Source organism: Salvia miltiorrhiza, chromosome 1 (assembly GCF_028751815.1).
Source record: "Salvia miltiorrhiza cultivar Shanhuang (shh) chromosome 1, IMPLAD_Smil_shh, whole genome shotgun sequence".
Taxonomy (NCBI): Eukaryota; Viridiplantae; Streptophyta; class Magnoliopsida; order Lamiales; family Lamiaceae; genus Salvia; species Salvia miltiorrhiza.
Window position 1 is genome coordinate 69,998,179 of NC_080387.1, and position 18,788 is coordinate 70,016,966.

Genomic DNA, 18,788 nt, shown 5'->3' on the forward strand with positions numbered 1-18,788 from the left:
TAGATTGGTGATGACTTTCCGCAACCAAGGTCTTCAAGATTAGAGTGATATTAAAACAGTTTGTGATTTCAATTGATGGAGTTCATTTAGTCGATAAAATGTAGCAATAAATGGAGTTTTGATTTGTTATAATCAATAGTTAATATAATTATTCCAAAATATCCCTCGATTAATATTTTATTTTCCTCAAAAAAGTCATTATTGTCCCTAAGGGACACCAAGCGGTGCGAACTTTGTCTATGAACAGTGAGGTCTACTAAGGTTTAAACCCCACCGCTCCCTCTCCCCCATGTCAAAAAAAAAGAAGCCATTATTATGAAGTGGTGTTGATTAAAATTCGACCAAATTTAACGGGAAGCACGTGTCACAAAACAACAACATTAATCTAACACACAATTCGATTTGACGATTGAAATCCTTTAAAAACAATGAAATTTAGTTCATGTAATCTCACGTGATTTATAGTTGTGATGACAATTAGATAATTGTTTCCGATTTTATTAATTGTAATAGAGATAGTAAACATTAAAATATAGTAAATTCATGAAAATTAAATAGATTTTGTTTCATTCAAAATAGACGAGTAGTAAAATTACCTATTAATCAAGTTTGGACATATATGAATTCATAAATTTTAAAGGCGTCTGAATATTAATCGACATGCCTATGTTGAATTTACTCTTTTTTTAATCTTTTATTATTTACACTACTTATTTTTAATGCATATAACTTTGTAATGTCAGATTATATTGAGACAAATAATCAATTATAAATTAATTGTTGAACTCTAATTATATTATCAAATTATAATTAAAATTCTAATTCTTATTTTATTGAACTATAGACAAGATGATGCTCATATGTCAGCTCCGGTCTTTCAATCTCCATATGATGCTCATAACAAAGTATGTTGTTCACATTCTTTTCATTTCTTGCAGATAAAAAAGGTTTAAAAAGCAACGAAAACAAACTTCCACTTTGATCTACTTTTATACTCACTCTGTTTTCCAAATAACTTCTTAGGAGGGTGGTGGGGCATTGGTTTTAAGATGAAAATGAAAAAATTAGGGTAAATTGGGTATTGAGGGTGGTGAAAAATGAAAAATAAAGATAAATAAAGTATTATTAGTGGTATAATACAAAAATAGAAATAGAAGTTTTTTTTTGGACCGACCAAAAAAAACTTAGGAAGTTATTTGGAAGACAGATAAAGTATTATAGTTAAACATATAATGTAAATTTAATTTTCTAATAATTCCATATATAACACTTATATTATAATCAAGTGCTTGAAATTTTAAAAGTATTACATCATATTATATTGTACTCCCTCCGTCCCGGCCAAGACGCTACATTTACCTTTCGGCACGGGATTTAAGGAGTTGTAGATTAATGTTTTAAGTGTGTAATAATAAAGTGATAAAGTAGGAGAGAGAAAGTGATAAAGTAAGAAAGAGAATGTAATAAAGTGATAAAGTAGGAGAGAGAAAGTGATAAAGTAAGAAAGAGAAGATAATAAAGTGATAAAGTATGAGAGAGAATGTAATAAAGAAATACTTAATTAGTGTTAATTAAGTGTTTAAAATTCCTTATTTTTGCCAAATATAGAAATGTAGCATCTTCGTTAGGACGGCCCAAAAAGAAATATGTAGCATCTTGGGCGGGACGGAGGGAGTATATGTTAAGATTGTTTTACAATGATCTGCACAGTAATTTACAACTGAACAACAAAATAATATTAGTTGAGAGAAAAGAATGCTAAGAAAACACAAGCAGAGAAGATAGATACAAATTTACGGAAACTGGTTAATTAGTTAGAGCATTTTATGGCTCAGAGACATCTCTTTTGAGGAGCATTTTCCCGGATTCGTTTTCTTGATAAGCTTCTCAACTACTTCGTCCCAGTTGGTCCTCGGGTTACAAACTGGTTTTTTCTTTTCTGAGGAATCAAGTTTCCAAGTTTGTGGCGTGTGAAGTTCCCTCTTCATTGTTGCCAAATGATTCTTCGTAGCATGAGGTATATTCTTCATTGTATATACTGACTTATTAATTATTCTCATTTATCACAAAAAAAATTCTCTCGTTATAATCTATATATATATAATATATGTATATATATGGAGTATATAATATACCCAATAAAAAGTACACCTAACTTGCATTGCATGTATTTTATTTGAAATACATTATTTTGCTATTTCACACACAAGAGCATGTTTTTAGCACAAGTAAAATGTGGGCATTCGTTAATAACATTCAAGCTCATATCGTTAATAACATTCAAGCTCATATATAGCTGAAAGTAAATTGTACACTTTATATCATGAGTTATATAAGTACACTCATGAGTGTCTGAGTGTCTCATGCCTAAATCTAATACTCCCTCCGTCCACGAAAGAACTTCCTATCTTTCTTTTTTGGGACGTCCATAAAAGAACTTCCTACCTATTTTGGACTATACTCCACCACTTATAATCCTCTTACTTTTACTTTTCACTTTTCACAACTCTATTAATTATAACACATTTTCACCACTCTCAATATACTCAACTACCTTTTATCCACTATCAATGCACTCAACAATATTTTTTAAAACCCGTGTCACTCCCTCCTAGGAAGTTCTTTCATGGACGGAGGGAGAGTATGTTTAATAACATTACAAAAGTATAATATTGAGATCTCTTGGCGATCAACATTTACAGATTGATTCTCTCAAATTAAACATCTATCTACGAATTGAACTTAGAAATGCAAGACCCGCTCAGTGTTGATCTTGTTCGAAAGGCCCACTTCTTATTCTCACGAACCTAGCATAGTCAGTACCTAGCCAGTTCCTTTTTCTTTGTTCCCAACAAATTTTAGAGAAAATATTGGATTTAAAACAAAAATGAATTTTTATCATTATTATAATTATATTCAATGTTAACGTAATCACAATAGTTAAAATCTGATTATGATCTTCGCTTAAATTTAAAATTCAAGTTGTTATATAGTGGAAATGGGCCTTTTTATATATGTGAAAAAGGAGGGGCTGGGCCTTATATATTGAGATACCGAAAATGCCCAAAAGAGGCAAGAGAGAGATGGAAAGTTGGGAGGGTAGTTAGGGAATAGTATAAATAGGGAGGAGGTGATATCATCAGCCCTCTAGATCCATAAAGCTGTGGCCATCCCCCTCTTTTCCCCCACAGACATCGCAAACTCCCTTTCATCTCTCTCTTCTCTCTCCCCTCTCTATAAAACCCTCGTCCATTGCGTATATATATAAGAGCGATCATATAAAAGACTCCTCCTTTCGAATTCTTACCGCTCTTATTCCAAATCATCTCTCGCGTTTCCTCGTCCCTCATCATCTGCTCAGCAACGACTGTATAAAAAAACCCTAGATCATTCGTATTCACACCTTCGAGGTCCGATCTCTGATTTATTTTGTCGGAATTCACCTGAGATCTTCTCTCTTCGAAATCTCGGGATCTCTCATGGTTTTGTGGTTAACAATCAGATGGGTTTTTCGCCTTTTCAATTTATTTTGTGTGTTTTTTGTCGCCGGAATTGAAAATTAAACACAAATCAACGATTTTATATATGGGCTCAATAGGATTCAAGATTTCCACATTTTGACGGCTGGGTTGACTTAAATTGTTCTTTTTCTTTTTTGCACCACAGTATTGTGGAAGTTGGTGGTTACTGGGCAAAATTTGGATAGAGCAAGTGATTTTGATGGCAGATCCTCAAGGTATGGAAGGGATCCAACCAGTTGATCTCTCCAACCATCCCTCCGGAATTGTTCCAACTCTCCAGTAAGACCTTCCATTTACTCTATAAAAAAAATCTTGTTTTCCACTGGTCTGCCTTCGCCCTTGTTAATGCTGTTGCATCAAGTCTCCCGAGATTATATGCATGATGGGTTTTAATTAAAAAGTCTGAATGTTGAGACCAAAAATGTTTTTTTATATTGTTGCCATTTAATTCATGAGTGAACCTAGCTTGTTACAGATAGTAAGCATGGATGCCTGTTGAGTGTTGAAGTTTTTGGTGTTTATTAGTCAAATTGGAGATGTTAGTTATTAGAGCTTAGTGCAAAACTAACTATCCAGCTAAGGCTGCTCGGATGCCTCACATAATTTGGTGGCATTAAAGTCTGATAACCTAAAAGTATGTAGAAGAGTAGTAAACACGAAACAGTTTCAGTGCTGTCATTCTATGTTTTACTAATTATGGGGAAAAAATGTGCTTAAATAGTTAAATTTTCTAGAGAGTTTTAACTGAAAAAGATAGATATTAATAGGTAGTATTTGGTTAACTACTTAGTATCGTATAAGTTATGGAGGTAGCCTGGAATTTGTCCCTTTCACATCTGACATGTAAATTTCCTTAATTTAATCGGCCTAAGTGTTAGTTTGTGGACCTCGGACTAGTTTCTCCCCTTTTGCAAGGTGCCAATTATACCCTATATGCCATTTGGTATTAATTTTTGCCTCTAGTAACCTCACACTTATCCTCCATTATAGCTTGTCTACGCTTTACCTTTTGACCCATTCCTCATAACATAATAGGATCTTCTACATTTCATACTTTATAATAATATGAACCTATGATGTAAATTGGACATATGAAAAAGACTACTTTTAGTATTGCTTTTTAAAGCATTTGTGATTGAGATGGCTGTCTAGGAACAAATTGGCTACTTTCTCCTTGACTTTTCAAAAAAAAAAGAATTTATATTATTTGGATGTTTTTTGGAAATAGGGTAATAGTTAGTGAGATTATTTAAAACAAAATAAGAAAAGTTTTTATGAATGGACAAAAAAACTTAAAAGAATTTTCGTAGACGAAAAAGGTACTAGAATTATTTATCACAATAAAAATAAATATTATTTTTTTCTTACTTCAAATTTTTATAAAACACATGTTTTTATAAGAGCCATAATTTTATTACTCCATCCGTTTCATTATAAATGTCTGGTTACTTTTGACACGAAAATTAAGATATGTATAATTAGTACATAAAGTAAATTGATGGAAAGAGAGAAATAAATTAAAATTTGTAAAAGTAGTATAAAGACATGGTATGTAGTAGGCCCATTTATTAATTACTATTTTAATTATTTACCAAAAAAGAATGAGATATTTGTAATGAGACATTCCAATGGAAAGTTAGGCATCTATTTATAATATAAAGAATGGACTAAAATTTATATAGATAAGTCCAATAGAAATAAACCCACTAGCTAGTTGATTATAAAAGATTAAAAAAAAAAAAGATTAAAGACGTCCAATATAAATAAATAAGCCCAACTAGTTAAATATTAGCCCATGAAAATCTTTTTATTTAATTTTCTTTTCTTATTATTCTTCTTCTTCTCTCCTTTTTCTCGCTCACCGGTTCTTTAAAAAGAAATACTATTAATACTAATGCTTTTGGTGTTGGTTTTACATTTACAGAGCAAACGCGGTCCATTACCAAATGAACTCAACGAACGTAGGTGACGACAGTCTTTGAGAGAAACTTTCAACGCCCATGGTGCTTAATTTCTCACGCATCGTCAATTATAAATCTGGAATGCCATTCAAAATTCTTTTCCAAAAGAATCGATTTGTTATTCCTAAGAAAATCTCAGAATCATCACCACTGTGGTTTGGTCTTTGCAAAAGATTCAATTTTTCTTCGCGAGCTGATTCTTGCAGCTGGGTTCAACACAACCAGTTGTTTCAAAGGCACCCCAGATTGCAAATTATCGAGCAACAATGCATGAAAACACTTCATCATCTCAAGCAATTTGTTGCTTACGTATTTGTTTCTGGTCTTCACCGCAACTCGTTCATCATGGGTCATATACTATATTTGAGCTTGGTTGAATCGGAAGAATGTGACAGCATCGAAAATTCGGAGTTCGGAATTCAGATCTTCAGTACGATGGAAAAACCCAATATTTTTTCTTGGAATACGATGATTAGATTCTTCGCGGCCTTCGATCCAGCGATTGCTCTACATTACTACACCAAAATGTTGAGAGAAAATATGCACCCCGACAAATATACATTCCCTCTTTTGCTCCATATTAGCGGGCCTAGTTTGGATTTGGAATTTGTGAAACAAGTTCATTGCCCCGCCCTCAAATTGGGTTTTGATCAATGTTTATTTTTTCAGAATTCCGTCCTAAACGCTTATGTAAACCGGGATTCGCCGACAGATGCACGGAAGGTGTTTGATGAAATGTCTGAGAGAGATATTGTTACATGGACAAGCTTGATATCAGGACTCATCGCGCAATCCAGATATGGTGAAGCACTTGGAGTTTTCCGCAATTTGATGGCTGACGATTGTGAGCCGCAGCCAAATGTTATCACAATCATCTCTACAATGTCAGCTTGTGGCGGTCTAGGATATGCAAACCTTACCAAATGCTTGCACACTTTGTTAGAGAAGGCTGGATGGATGGAAACCGACGTATCCGTTGCTAATTCTCTGATTGATGCCTATGCAAAATGTGGAGATTTAAGCAACGCAGTCGGAGTTTTCAACGAAATTCAGAATGTGAAGAAGGATTTGTATTCTTGGACGGCCGTTATCACAGCATACGGTATACATGGCCAAGGACTGGATGCGTTGCGCATGTTCTCTCAAATGGAGCAACTCCACGGACTTGTGCCCGATGCTGTGACCCTTGTTGCGATACTTTCAGCATGCGCGCACTCTGGCCTGCTCGACCAAGGTCTATCCATTTTTGAGTCGATGAGCAGAAGGCACAGGATTGAGCCTGATCTTCGGCACTATGGATGCATTGTTGACCTCTTGGGGAGAGCTGGGATGATCGAACGAGCTTATAGTGTAGCTGAGGGCATGCCGATGGAGCCTAATCTAGCTGTGTTGGGGTCTTTGCTGAGTAGTTGTAGGCTTCATAATGAGTTGGAGTTTGGTGAAGCTATTTGAGAAAGATGGAAGTGTTGAAGGAGAGAGGAGGAGCCGCCGTGCTCGTATCTAACATGTATGCGAGTAAGAAGGAATGGGATAGAGTGATTGACATAAGGAAAGAGATGAGAGAAAGAACGCAGGGAAAGCTTCCTGGTAGAAGCTGGATTCAAGATTAAAGATGCAGTTCATGAGTTTGTAGCAAGAAATGATTTTGATCCACAAGCTATGGAATTGCACATGCTCTTTCGAAGTCTGGAAAAGATCTCGATATTATTGTAAGTGTTTTAGTAATGTCTCTCAATTTGATTACAATGTTAAGGTTATAAAACATTTAGTTGAGAGTAAAGAATGCTAAGAAAACACAGACATTTAGTTGAGAGAAAAGTAAGGTTATAAAACATTTAGTTGATTGCCAGCAATTTTGTTGTATAATTAAAAAATGCTCTAGTACAAGTGTACAACATATACCACTAGAGAAAAAATCAATATATAATACGATTCTTGATTAAAGCCCTCCCTTTGATTCAAGGTCCTATGTGGCATAATGAGGGATTAGTATTTTAAATCTCTGCAATTTTAGATCTTCTACCTTTAAAATATACATCCTACGTGGCAATTTAATCCACATCACTTATTTTATTTATGTTATTCTCAATTTTAAAACACTAACTCACGTCTCTCTCTTCCTCACCCCATTGAAGGCGCCCCTGAAGCTCCAGCGAAAGTGTCGCCGGCGAGCCACGGCCACAGATTCTCTCTCGACCCCATTTCCATCTCTCAGCCCCTAATCTCCCTCCTTTCTCCCTAACAAACCCTAGATCCCCAAATCATCACAGTTCTCTTCGCGAGTTCCGGCGACCACGGCAGCCATGGTCGCCGCCGCTTCGACTCCCTCTATCTCCTGCCGCCGGCGAACCACGGCCACGTCTGCTGTCTCGACCCCCATCTACATTTTTTCTCTGTTCTCGACTACTAGCAGGGACAGAACCACCGCCGCCATTTGCCACCTTCATTCCCCCTCTCATCCTCCCCGCGGATCTGCCCCTCCCACCACCAGAAAATCAGAAATCGATCTTCCACCTCCCTTCCCCCACATGGTAAGTATTAAATGTTTGACTATTTTAAATATAGAATGATTATTATTTTAGAAAGAACAAATTTTGGAAATTTTGGAAAGAATTTTGACAATGTAAACTTTTAACCTAGATTTTTAGCTATAAATTCCACGAATCATTTAGAAATTGGTCGCAGCTCCTTCAGATTTCATTCTGTTTTTACAACCTACGCAGGGTATTATTGCGTCTATTTTCTATAGTTTTATATATGGAATTGAAGTTTGTATTTTTCTTTTTCGAATGTTGATTATATTTGAATTATATGGGAGTGTGTAATATGATTGATGTCAGAAGCTTATAATTGAAAGAGAGACAGCATAAAGTATATTGATCTCTTTTCTTCCCTCGGTTTAGTACACATTGATAGTGTTTTTGTATACGCGTGATGTGTGTTGTGATTTTGGTTTTCCCAGGTAATCTTTTTCATAAACATTTAATGTTGTGATACAGTATACAATTGTTTGGTAATTGTGAGCCCATAAATGAAGAGGAATGCATGATTTATGGAGGAAGGTGAGATTGATGATGCTTTGCAATCAAAAACTGCCATTGGATTTCTGTAAGTTTACCACTAATTTTCTCTTCTTTTGTGTATTGCGCCATTGACATGCAAACTGTTTGCTATCTTCTTTACTATCTTGATTGATTTGTTCAATTGGTTATTAATTTCATTTATTTATTTGTTTGTGTTTCTTTATATCAATTTTGGTATGATATGTTTTAAATATGGAACATGAATGTGGAAGTCTTTGATTTAAATTGTTGGCTTGCTGAATACCTTTTAGTTTTGAACATTTTACCTCTTTTCAAATTACATACCATCCAAATATCAAGATGTACAATGATTTGTGAGGTGAATTTTTTGTAAATATTCCTCTTATGTGTGGTTATCATTGAAGCGGGACGTTGTCTCTTCTTACCACAAGATAGTAAGATTGAATTTGTAGTTATAATTTACGTAGAGCAAGTAGAATATACTGCAGGTTCTCTTTTCAAATGTTTTTCTTCATTGGTTTATGAACATACACAATCATTTGTCGTTCTACTGTCTATCTATAAAAATTGTGATATGCACCTCTCTCTCTCTACTCTAGATTTTATATTGTGCTGGAAATTGTATCTTTGCATGCAGGTTATTTCTAATTTCAGCCAATTATATTCTTTTATAGCTCTGGAAATGCAGATTTATGATTTAGATTAATACATATAATTTCTTAAAAAATGTCTATTATATTTCCTGCTTAACTTTGAAATGTTTGAAATCCACACAAAGTAGAATATGATGATCTACGTTTTTTGGCTTGCAGGACACCCCTGCTATGATTAAGTCTTGTTACGACAAAAGAACTGTGGGATGCCCTGGTGGTGAAGGTTGTAAGTCTTTGTTATGTGTTTAGACATTGTGATTCATTTACGTCTGATGATTGTGATAATCTATTCTATGCCCAAAACTCAATAGGCGATGCATAATGTTGTTTGATTTTGGCTAGAGAAGGGCAAGCCACATGAATGCCCAGTATGCTCAACAAATAATGCATATTGTTAAAGATGTAAAGATTGTGTTTTAAATTTGCTATAATTATTTTGGAGTCCTTTGAATGTCATAACACCTTATTCAATATTGCTTGATAGTTATGTTATTAATACAAATGGTGCATCCTTGCAATTCTGAGACTCATTTACATATCTGTAACCATGTTGATGTTACTTGCATTGACATTGCTTTGTGCAAGTTAGAACTTGTCTTCATCACAAACATCATTATATAATATACGATTTAGGATTCTTGCTCTCTCCTTCTTTTATTAGCATTATAATTAGATTGTATTATAACTTAGGAATGATGATGTGGTTCTCTAATAATTTGTTGGGTTATTTATGAAAATGATATGTTGATTATTATAAAAACATCAAACAATTTAGTTGTTTTTTGTTAACTAAATTTGTTATGTTACCTAAATTTCAAGAAGTGGCCTCCAAATATAATGAAAATTCAACTTTAAAAGCGGTATATTCTAATATAGTCAAATTCTCATTTTTTATTTGTTATTTCTTTAATACCATTATATATTAATATTATTTTATTTTTATTGCAGGATCATATTAATTTTTTTTTAGGATAATTATATTTAAATAATCGAAGAAACATATTGCAATTCAACAAGCACTCAAATCACTCCTAAAAAAATGAAGTTCTAATGATCTGTATCAAGTTCATGTACCAAGTTCATATAGATGGTGATGACCTTCCGCAACCAAGGTCTTCAAGATTAGAGTGATATTAAAACAGTTTTGTGATTTCAATTGATGGAGTTTATTTAGTCGATAAAATGTAGCAATAAATGGAGTTTTGATTTGTTATAATCAATAGTTAATATAATTATTCCAAAATATCCATCGATTAATATTTTATTTTCCTCAAAATAAATCATTATTGTCCCTAAGGGACACCAAGCGGTGCGAACTCCTGTCTATGAACAGTGAGAGGTCTACTAAGGTTTAAACCTCACCGCTCCCTCTCCCCCATGTCAAAAAAAGAAGAAGCCATTATTATGAAGTGGTGATTAAAATTCGACCAAATTTAACGGGAAGCACGTGTCACAAAAACAACAGCAATAATCTAACACACAATTCGATTTGTCGATTAAAATCCTTTAAAAACAATGAAATTTAGTTCATGTAATCTCACGTGATTTATAGTTGTGATGACAATTAGATAATTGTTTCCGATTTTATTAATTGTAATAGAGATAGTAAACATTAAAATATAGTGAATTCATGAAAATTAAATAGATTTTGTTTCATTCAAAATAGACGAGTAGTAAAATTACCTATTAATCGAGTTTGGACATATATGAATTCATAAATTTTAAAGGCGTCTGAATATTAATCGACATGCCTATGTTGAATTTACTCTTTTTTTAATCTTTTATTATTTACACTACTTATTTTTAATGCATATAACTTTGTAATGTCAGATTATATTGAGACAAATAATCAATTATAAATTAATTATTGAACTCTAATTATGATTATATTATCAAATTATAATTAAAATTCTAATTCTTATTTTATTGAACTCTAGATAAGATGATGCTCACAAGTCAGCTCCGGTCTTTCAATCTCCATATGATGCTCATAACAAAGTATGTTGTTCACATTCTTTTAATTTCTTGCAGATAAAAAAGGTTTAAAAAGCAACGAAAACAAACTTCCACTTTGATCTACTTTTATACTCACTCTGTTTTCCAAATAACTTATTAGGAGGGTGGTGGGGCACTGGTTTTAAGATGAAAATGAAAAAATTAGGGTAAATTGGGTATTGAGGGTGGTGAAAAATGGAAAATAAAGACAAATAAAATATTATTAGTGGTATGGTACAAAAATAGAAAGAGAAGTTTTTTTTTGGACGGACCAAAAAAAATTAGGAAGTTATTTGGAAGACAGATAAAGTATTATACTTTAACCTATAATGTAAATTTATTTTTCAATAATAATTCCATATATAACACTTATTATAATCAAGTGCCTGAAATTTTAAAACTATTACCTCAAATTATACACTAGTATATGTTAAGACTGTTTTACAATGATCTGCACAGTAATTTACAACTGAACAACAAAATAATATTAGTTGAGAGAAAAGAATGCTAAGAAAACACAAACAGAGAAGATAGATACAAATTTACGGAAACTGGTTAATTAGTTAGAGCATTTTATGGAGTATATAATATACCCAATAAAAAGTACACCTAGCTTGCATTGCATGTATTTTATTTGAAAATATATTATTTTGCTATTTCACACACAAGAACATGTTTTTAGCACAAGTAAAATGTGGGCATTCGTTAATAACATTCAAGCTCAAATATAGCTGAAAGTAAATTGTACACTTTATATCATGAGTTATATAAGTACACTCATGAGTGTCTCATGCCTAAATCTAATATGTTTAATAACATTACAAAGTATAATATTGAGATCTCTTGGCGATCAACATTTACAGATTGATTCTCTCAAATTAAACATCTATCTACGAATTGAACTTAGAAATGCAAGACCGCTCAGTGTTGATCGTGTTCTAAAGGCCATTCTTATTCTCACGACCTAGCATAGTCAGTACATAGCCACTTCTTTTTTCTTTGTTCCAACAAATTTTAGAGAAATATTGATTTAAAACAAAAATGAATTTTTATCATTATTATAAGGGGTTATTGTCAAAAAATACACGTAGTTTGTCAATTTTCTGGTTTATAACATGACTTTATAATTTGACCAGAAAATACATCAATTTTCAATTTAATTGCAATTATAACATGACTTTATAGTCTGACAAGAAAATACACGAACTTTCAATTTATTCTTAATTATAACATGACCTTATTTAGATTATTTTTCATCATAGATGTATTAATATTTATTGTATTTATATTAAAGTGTTATGTATAAAATATTGTTAATTGATTGATTAATTTTTATAAAAATTAAGTTAGATGATTAATTATTTCATAATAATTATTTCATAATATATATATATATATATATAAACCATCAATATATATATATATCTTGTTATATATATATATATATATATATATATATATATATATAAACCATCAATATATATATATATATATATTTGATTTTAATATTCTATTAATATATTATATATATAATAAGTATTTATTTATTTAAATTATGAAATTATAAAATATTAGGACCAAAAAAAAAATTAGGTACATATATAATAGAAACTATGTTAAAAAGTAAATATATATGTATTTATATATAGTATATTGTGAGATGAAAAGAAAATTAAAAATATATAATGTATTAAACTTGATATTATTATACTAAATTAATTACAAGGTCATGTTATAATTGAGAATAAATTGAAACTTGGTGTATTTTCTGGTCAGACTATAAAGTCATGTTATAATTGCAATTAAATTGAAAATTGATGTATTTTTTGGCCAAATTATAAAGTCATGTTATAAACCAGAAAATTGACAAAGTATATGTATTTTCTGGCAATAACCCCTTATTATAATTATATTCAATTGTTAACGTAATCACAATAGTTAAAATCTGATTGTGATCTTCGCTTAAATTTAAAATTCAAGTCGTTATATAGTGGCGCAAACTAATCAAACGATCCCTCAAATTTTGTAGATCAATTTTGGGCCAGCCCAATAATGTAGATTGGAAATGGGCCTTTTTATATATGTGAAAAAAGCGGGCTGGGCCTTATATATTGAGATACCGAAAATGCCCAAAAGAGGCAAGAGAGAGATGGAAAGCGGGAGGGTAGTTAGGGAATAGTATAAATAGGGAGGAGGTGATATCATCAGCCCTCCAGATCCATAAGCTGTAGCCATCCCCTCTTTTCCCCACAGACATCGCAAACTCCCTTTCTTCTCTCTCCCTCTCTATAAACCTCGTCAATTGCGTATATATATAAGAGCGATCATATAAAAGACTCCTCCTTTCGAATTCTTACCGCTCTTATTCCAAATCATCTCTCGTGTTTCCTCGTCTCTCATCATCTGCTCAGCAACGACTGTATAAAAAACCCTAGATCATTCCTATTCACACCTTCAAGGTCCGATCTCTGATTTATTTTGTCGGAATTCACCTGAGATCTTCTCTCTTCGAAATCTCGGGATCTCTCATGGTGTTGTTCATTTTCTTTTTTGGGATTGACGCCCTGTCAAGATTATACGCGTTTTGTGATTTGTGATTAACAATGAGATGGGTTTTTCGCCTTTTCAATTTATTTTGTGTGTTTTTTGTCGCCGGAATTGAAAATTAAACACAAATCAACGATTTTATATATGGGCTCAATAGGATTCAAGATTTCCACATTTTGACGGCTGGGTTGACTTAAATTGTTGTTTTTCCTTTTTGCACCACAGTATTGTGGAAGTTGGTGGTTCCTGTGCAAAATTTGGATAGAGCAAGTGATTTGATGGCAGATCCTCAAGGTATGGAAGGGATCCAACCAGTTGATCTCTCCAAGCATCCCTCCGGAATTGTTCCAACTCTCCAGTAAGACCTTCAATTTACTCTGTAAAATAAATCTTGTTTTCCACTGGTCTGCCGTCGCCCTTGTTAATGCTGTTGCATCAAGTCTCCAGAGATTATATGCATGATGGGTTTTAATTAAAAAGTCTGAATGTTGAGACAGAAATGTTTTTCATACTGTTGCCATTTAATTCATGAGTGAACCTAGCTAGTTACAGATAGTAAGCATGGATGCCTATTGACTGTTGAAGTTTTTGGTGTTTGTTAGTCAAATTGGAGATGTTAGTTATTAGAGCTTAGTGCAAAACTAACTATCCAGCCAAGGCTTTTAGCTCGGATGCCTCACAAAATTTGGTGGCATTAAAGTCTGATAACCTAAAAGTATGTAGAAGAGTGGTACAAACGAAACAGTTTCAGTGCTGTCATTCTATGTTTTACTAATTATGGGGAAAAAATGTGCTTAAATTTCTAGAGAGTTTTAAGTGAAAAAGATAGATATAAATAGGTAGTATTTGGTTAACTACTTAGTACCGTATAAGTTATGGAGGTAGCCTGGAATTTGTACCCTTTCACATCTGACATGTAAATTTCCTTAATTTAATCAGCCTAAGTGTTAGTTTGTGAACCTTGGACTAGTTTATCCCCTTTTGCAAGGTGCCAATTATACCCTATATGCCATATGGTATTAATTTTTGCCTCTAGTAACCTCACACTTATCTCCATTATAGCTTGTCTACGCTTTACCTTTTGACCCATTCCTCATAACATAATAGGATTTTCTACATTTCATACTTTATAATAATATGAACCTATGATGTAAATTGGACATATGAAAAAGTCTGCGTTTAGTATTGCCTTTTTAAGCATTTGTGATTGAGATGGCTGTCTAGTCTAGGAACATCTTGGACTGGTGTTGTCTATGTTGCAATTCTTAAGTTTATTTCATACATCTTCAATACTTACATTGGTTTAAATTTCTGATTCATTTAATATCAGGAATATTGTCTCGACAGTCAATTTGGACTGCAAATTAGATCTTAAAGCTATAGCATTGCAGGCTCGTAATGCAGAATACAATCCCAAGGTATGCTATCTCCTGTAATAACTACTCTTCTTGTTCTTTTTATGTTCAACCCTTAAATTAACCTACAGTTGCTATCCTGGTTACTGTAGAATTCGTTACACAAATCATTTTCTTGTGATGTCTGTTAATCTTCTATTGGTTGTGTGTGTTATGATGCCTTTTAATTTTCTTGTTTATATATTTTTTGGGTTTGTGTTAATTTGCATCTAGTTGATACTAACTTTGTGATGCTTCCAGCGTTTTGCTGCTGTGATTATGAGGATTCGAGAACCAAAAACAACAGCACTAATATTTGCATCTGGAAAGATGGTAAGTAGGGATTTAGTTCTTGAAATCCTGTGAAACATTTTCAATTGCGCCTGGTGAAAAGTTTGTGTTGAATGTTTTGTGGTACTTCCATATTGGCACTGTTTTGGTGCTTCTGTTTATCCATCACTTAAATTTCCAGCTCCATGAGGGTTAATGTGTATTTTCAAGTCCTACTAGATGTTTTTGTTTTCCATATATGCTAAGTATTTTCTTCATGTCTTCAGGTGTGTACAGGAGCCAAGAGCGAACAGCAATCCAAATTGGCTGCCCGTAAGGTATAGCATATGATATGAATATGTTTGATTTCCACAATTTTAACTGTGGAATTTCTTTGAAAAAAAGGGGTTTTTGATGTAAGAAAAAAAAAAGGTTAAGGCACCTGCCAATCTGAGGGTTTCATGAGTTATCTTAGTATGGAACTTGGAATTATCATGTAAAAGTATCCTGGGAATTCATATATCTTATGTTCAAATGATCATGCTTTCTTCAGTATGCTAGAATCATTCAGAAGCTTGGGTTCCCTGCTAAATTCAAGGTACTATTTATTCTCTATTCTCATAGGCAATTGATGCTAACATCTTATTGTATTGGTTTTCACCCCTCAGAATGGAGGTTTATACTTCATTTTACTTCTTTTCTTGTCTAATAGGATTTCAAGATTCAGAACATAGTTGGCTCCTGTGATGTAAAATTCCCCATTCGACTTGAAGGGCTGGCCTATGCTCACGGTGCCTTTTCCAGTGTGAGTGATTCATATGCAAATGTTTTGTCTTGCTCCAAGATATGTGTTAATTTAGTCGAGTGACATTTGGGTCTGCTCTGATTGACTTATTTGCATAGTTAGGCGATAGTGTGTTATATAAACTGGACCAAACTAAATCTTTGGACCTCATTTTCCTGTACTGACACTGAGATCTTTAGTGAAATTTCTGCTTCCTATCACCTATAAGAACATTTAAATATGCAGAACGCTTTAATCCTGATAAAGTTTATGTGACTAACTAGTACCTCACTGCTGATAGTCAATTCTATCACAAGAATTTCAGTTCCTCCTAATATTTGTTTTCTCTTAAAGATTTTTGGACATTGTTGGTTGTATAGTTGAACAACACTGCCTCTTTTGATTTTTCTGTATTCAATTTGATTTTATATACATTCTCGAATAAGAGTTATTAGAATGATAGGGTTTCCTGCTTTTCTGTATCATAATGTTGGGTGAAATCTAGCTATTTTATCCAATTCGTAAAAAAAATCTTGAGGAAAAACTTTGATATTGGGAAAAGAGGCTTTATAAACTTGAATCTGAAAAATTTGCGCTTTGATTGTTTAAATATATATTGGTTTTAGTTGATGTAGACACCAAATTCGTGAGTTAACTTATTTGAAGTATCATCTTGGTGTTTATTGTATCGTTTGTTGGTTCAGTACGAACCGGAACTGTTCCCTGGATTAATCTACCGGATGAAACAACCTAAGATTGTGCTGCTTATTTTTGTCTCTGGCAAGATTGTCCTTACTGGAGCTAAGGTAGTTATTTGTAACTTACCATTTTTCTGGGTATTCATCTATTAATCGTTTTGTACTCAATGATATGATACAACTTTTGTTGTAAACTTTCCAGGTTAGAGATGAGACCTATACTGCCTTTGAGAATATATACCCTGTTCTCACAGAATTTCGGAAAGTTCAGCAATGGTATGACCATGATGGTGTTGTGTGCTTCAATTTTTATTACTACATTGGTGATTTTGCATTCATCACCTCGATGAATGGATTTATGTGTGCCTTAGGAGCCCCTCCTGTCCACATGTCACTGACATTAGATCCCTTGACAGGGAAGTTGCTATAGCAGCGAAACATAACATTCATCATGGTATTATCATGTTAGACAAGCTTCAGATCATTTAGATAGAGCAAACCATTTCGAGAAACCACCATTATTGTCCTTTGGGCGATAAGAAATTTTGATGTAGGATATTTTTCCCATTTCAATAGATGTAGTGAAGTGATGAGCAGTTGTATCCTGTCATTAATTTGACCATACATATCGCAAACAAAATGATATTTTCCCATTAGTAAATGTTACACTAAGCAACATTGGGTTGTACATGTATAAACTTGTATGCAGATCCATGGAGAAGTTGGATGTCGACTCTAAAGGAAAGGACGGACGCGGTGAAGAGCTGGGATTGTCTCTGCTGGCTGGTTTGGGATTGAATTGTAAATATGTTTAGGAGATTAGAGTGGGTTGAGGCAGGGCTTGTTTTTCGCCTAAATGTTATTCGATGTGTATTCAGAGAGAAAAGATTAATAAAGCTTTGCCTCTTACTCGTGAAATCATCATATACAGATGGGTATTTTTGATAGACTGATTATTGCAAGGGATTTGAGCTTTGAATTGATTGTGACTTGTGAGACCCTATGACTTGTTGCAAAATGCCAATGCTCTACTGCTCTCCTCATCTCTCTTTATCTTATCTTTAATTTCCGCACAGAATGCCAATCGTGTAAAGCAAAGAAATTGGATAAGAGATTCATTGGGTATAGAAATATCAGCTCAAATAAAGTGTTTTCAACTACATTATTAACCTACTTTCTATATGATATATACTTGTATTTTTAAAAAAATACTGAAATCAAACAATCATCAAAACATGTTTGTGTATTTTCTACACTCATCTATAGGTTTGAATTTAGTTTTAAATCAATAAATGTTATGGTTTCCCAAACTCTCAATCTAAATAGTATTATTTGATTATCCATCCTAATAAGAAAAAAATAGCGGTGGGAAGTTTGGAATTTGGTGAAATTCGATACTATATATCAAAAAAAGTACTCCCTCCTTCCACGAAATGAGTACAAGTGGGACCTTTAAACTATTCACACTACACTCCATATATTTCTTAAAGCCGTGTCGTCCATAAGTAAGTACTCATTTCGTGGACGGAAGGAGTATGTAACTGTAATAATAATAATAATAATAATAATAATAATAATAATAATAATAATATCTAAGTGGTCACATTTAGGAATATGACATATTCAAAGCAAATCCCTTTGACAGAGCACAAATCACTTCCGATTTATCGAATAATTTCAAAATTTATAGGAGTAGTATATTAAGTAGTGGGAGTGATGCAGCTTTTTCAGAATTTAATTAGTATTTTTTTAAAACGAGTTTAATTACTATTTTGTCACCAAAAAAAATCCACATAAATCTAACATTTTCAAATACACATATCTTTTAGAACAATATTTCAAATATTTTTTCTGAATTTGACTACTTTCATACTTTGTAACAAAAAAATCCACATAATAATCAAACATTTTCAAATCCACG

The 18,788-nt window shown here is 32.9% G+C and overlaps 1 protein-coding gene and 1 pseudogene across 2 annotated transcripts; both read left to right on the plus strand.

Annotated features, from left to right (window-relative positions):
* Window positions 1-3,170: 3,170 nt before the first annotated feature.
* Window positions 3,171-9,650, plus strand: LOC131005582 (pentatricopeptide repeat-containing protein At4g21065-like; annotated as a pseudogene).
* A 3,726-nt stretch (window positions 9,651-13,376) lies between these two features.
* On the plus strand, window positions 13,377-17,848 carry LOC131005583 (TATA-box-binding protein 2). Of its 2 annotated transcripts, XM_057932591.1 has the most exons (10): window positions 13,377-13,633; window positions 13,947-14,079; window positions 15,052-15,139; window positions 15,377-15,448; window positions 15,673-15,723; window positions 15,939-15,983; window positions 16,098-16,190; window positions 16,874-16,975; window positions 17,070-17,143; window positions 17,577-17,848. In XM_057932591.1, coding segments are annotated over exons 2-10 (606 nt in total). In that variant the 5' UTR covers window positions 13,377-13,633; window positions 13,947-13,999; the 3' UTR covers window positions 17,578-17,848. The 2 variants fall into 2 exon arrangements, with proteins under 2 accessions (XP_057788574.1, XP_057788573.1); XM_057932590.1 differs by having other exon boundaries at window positions 13,390-13,633; window positions 17,070-17,848.
* Window positions 17,849-18,788: the final 940 nt, after the last annotated feature.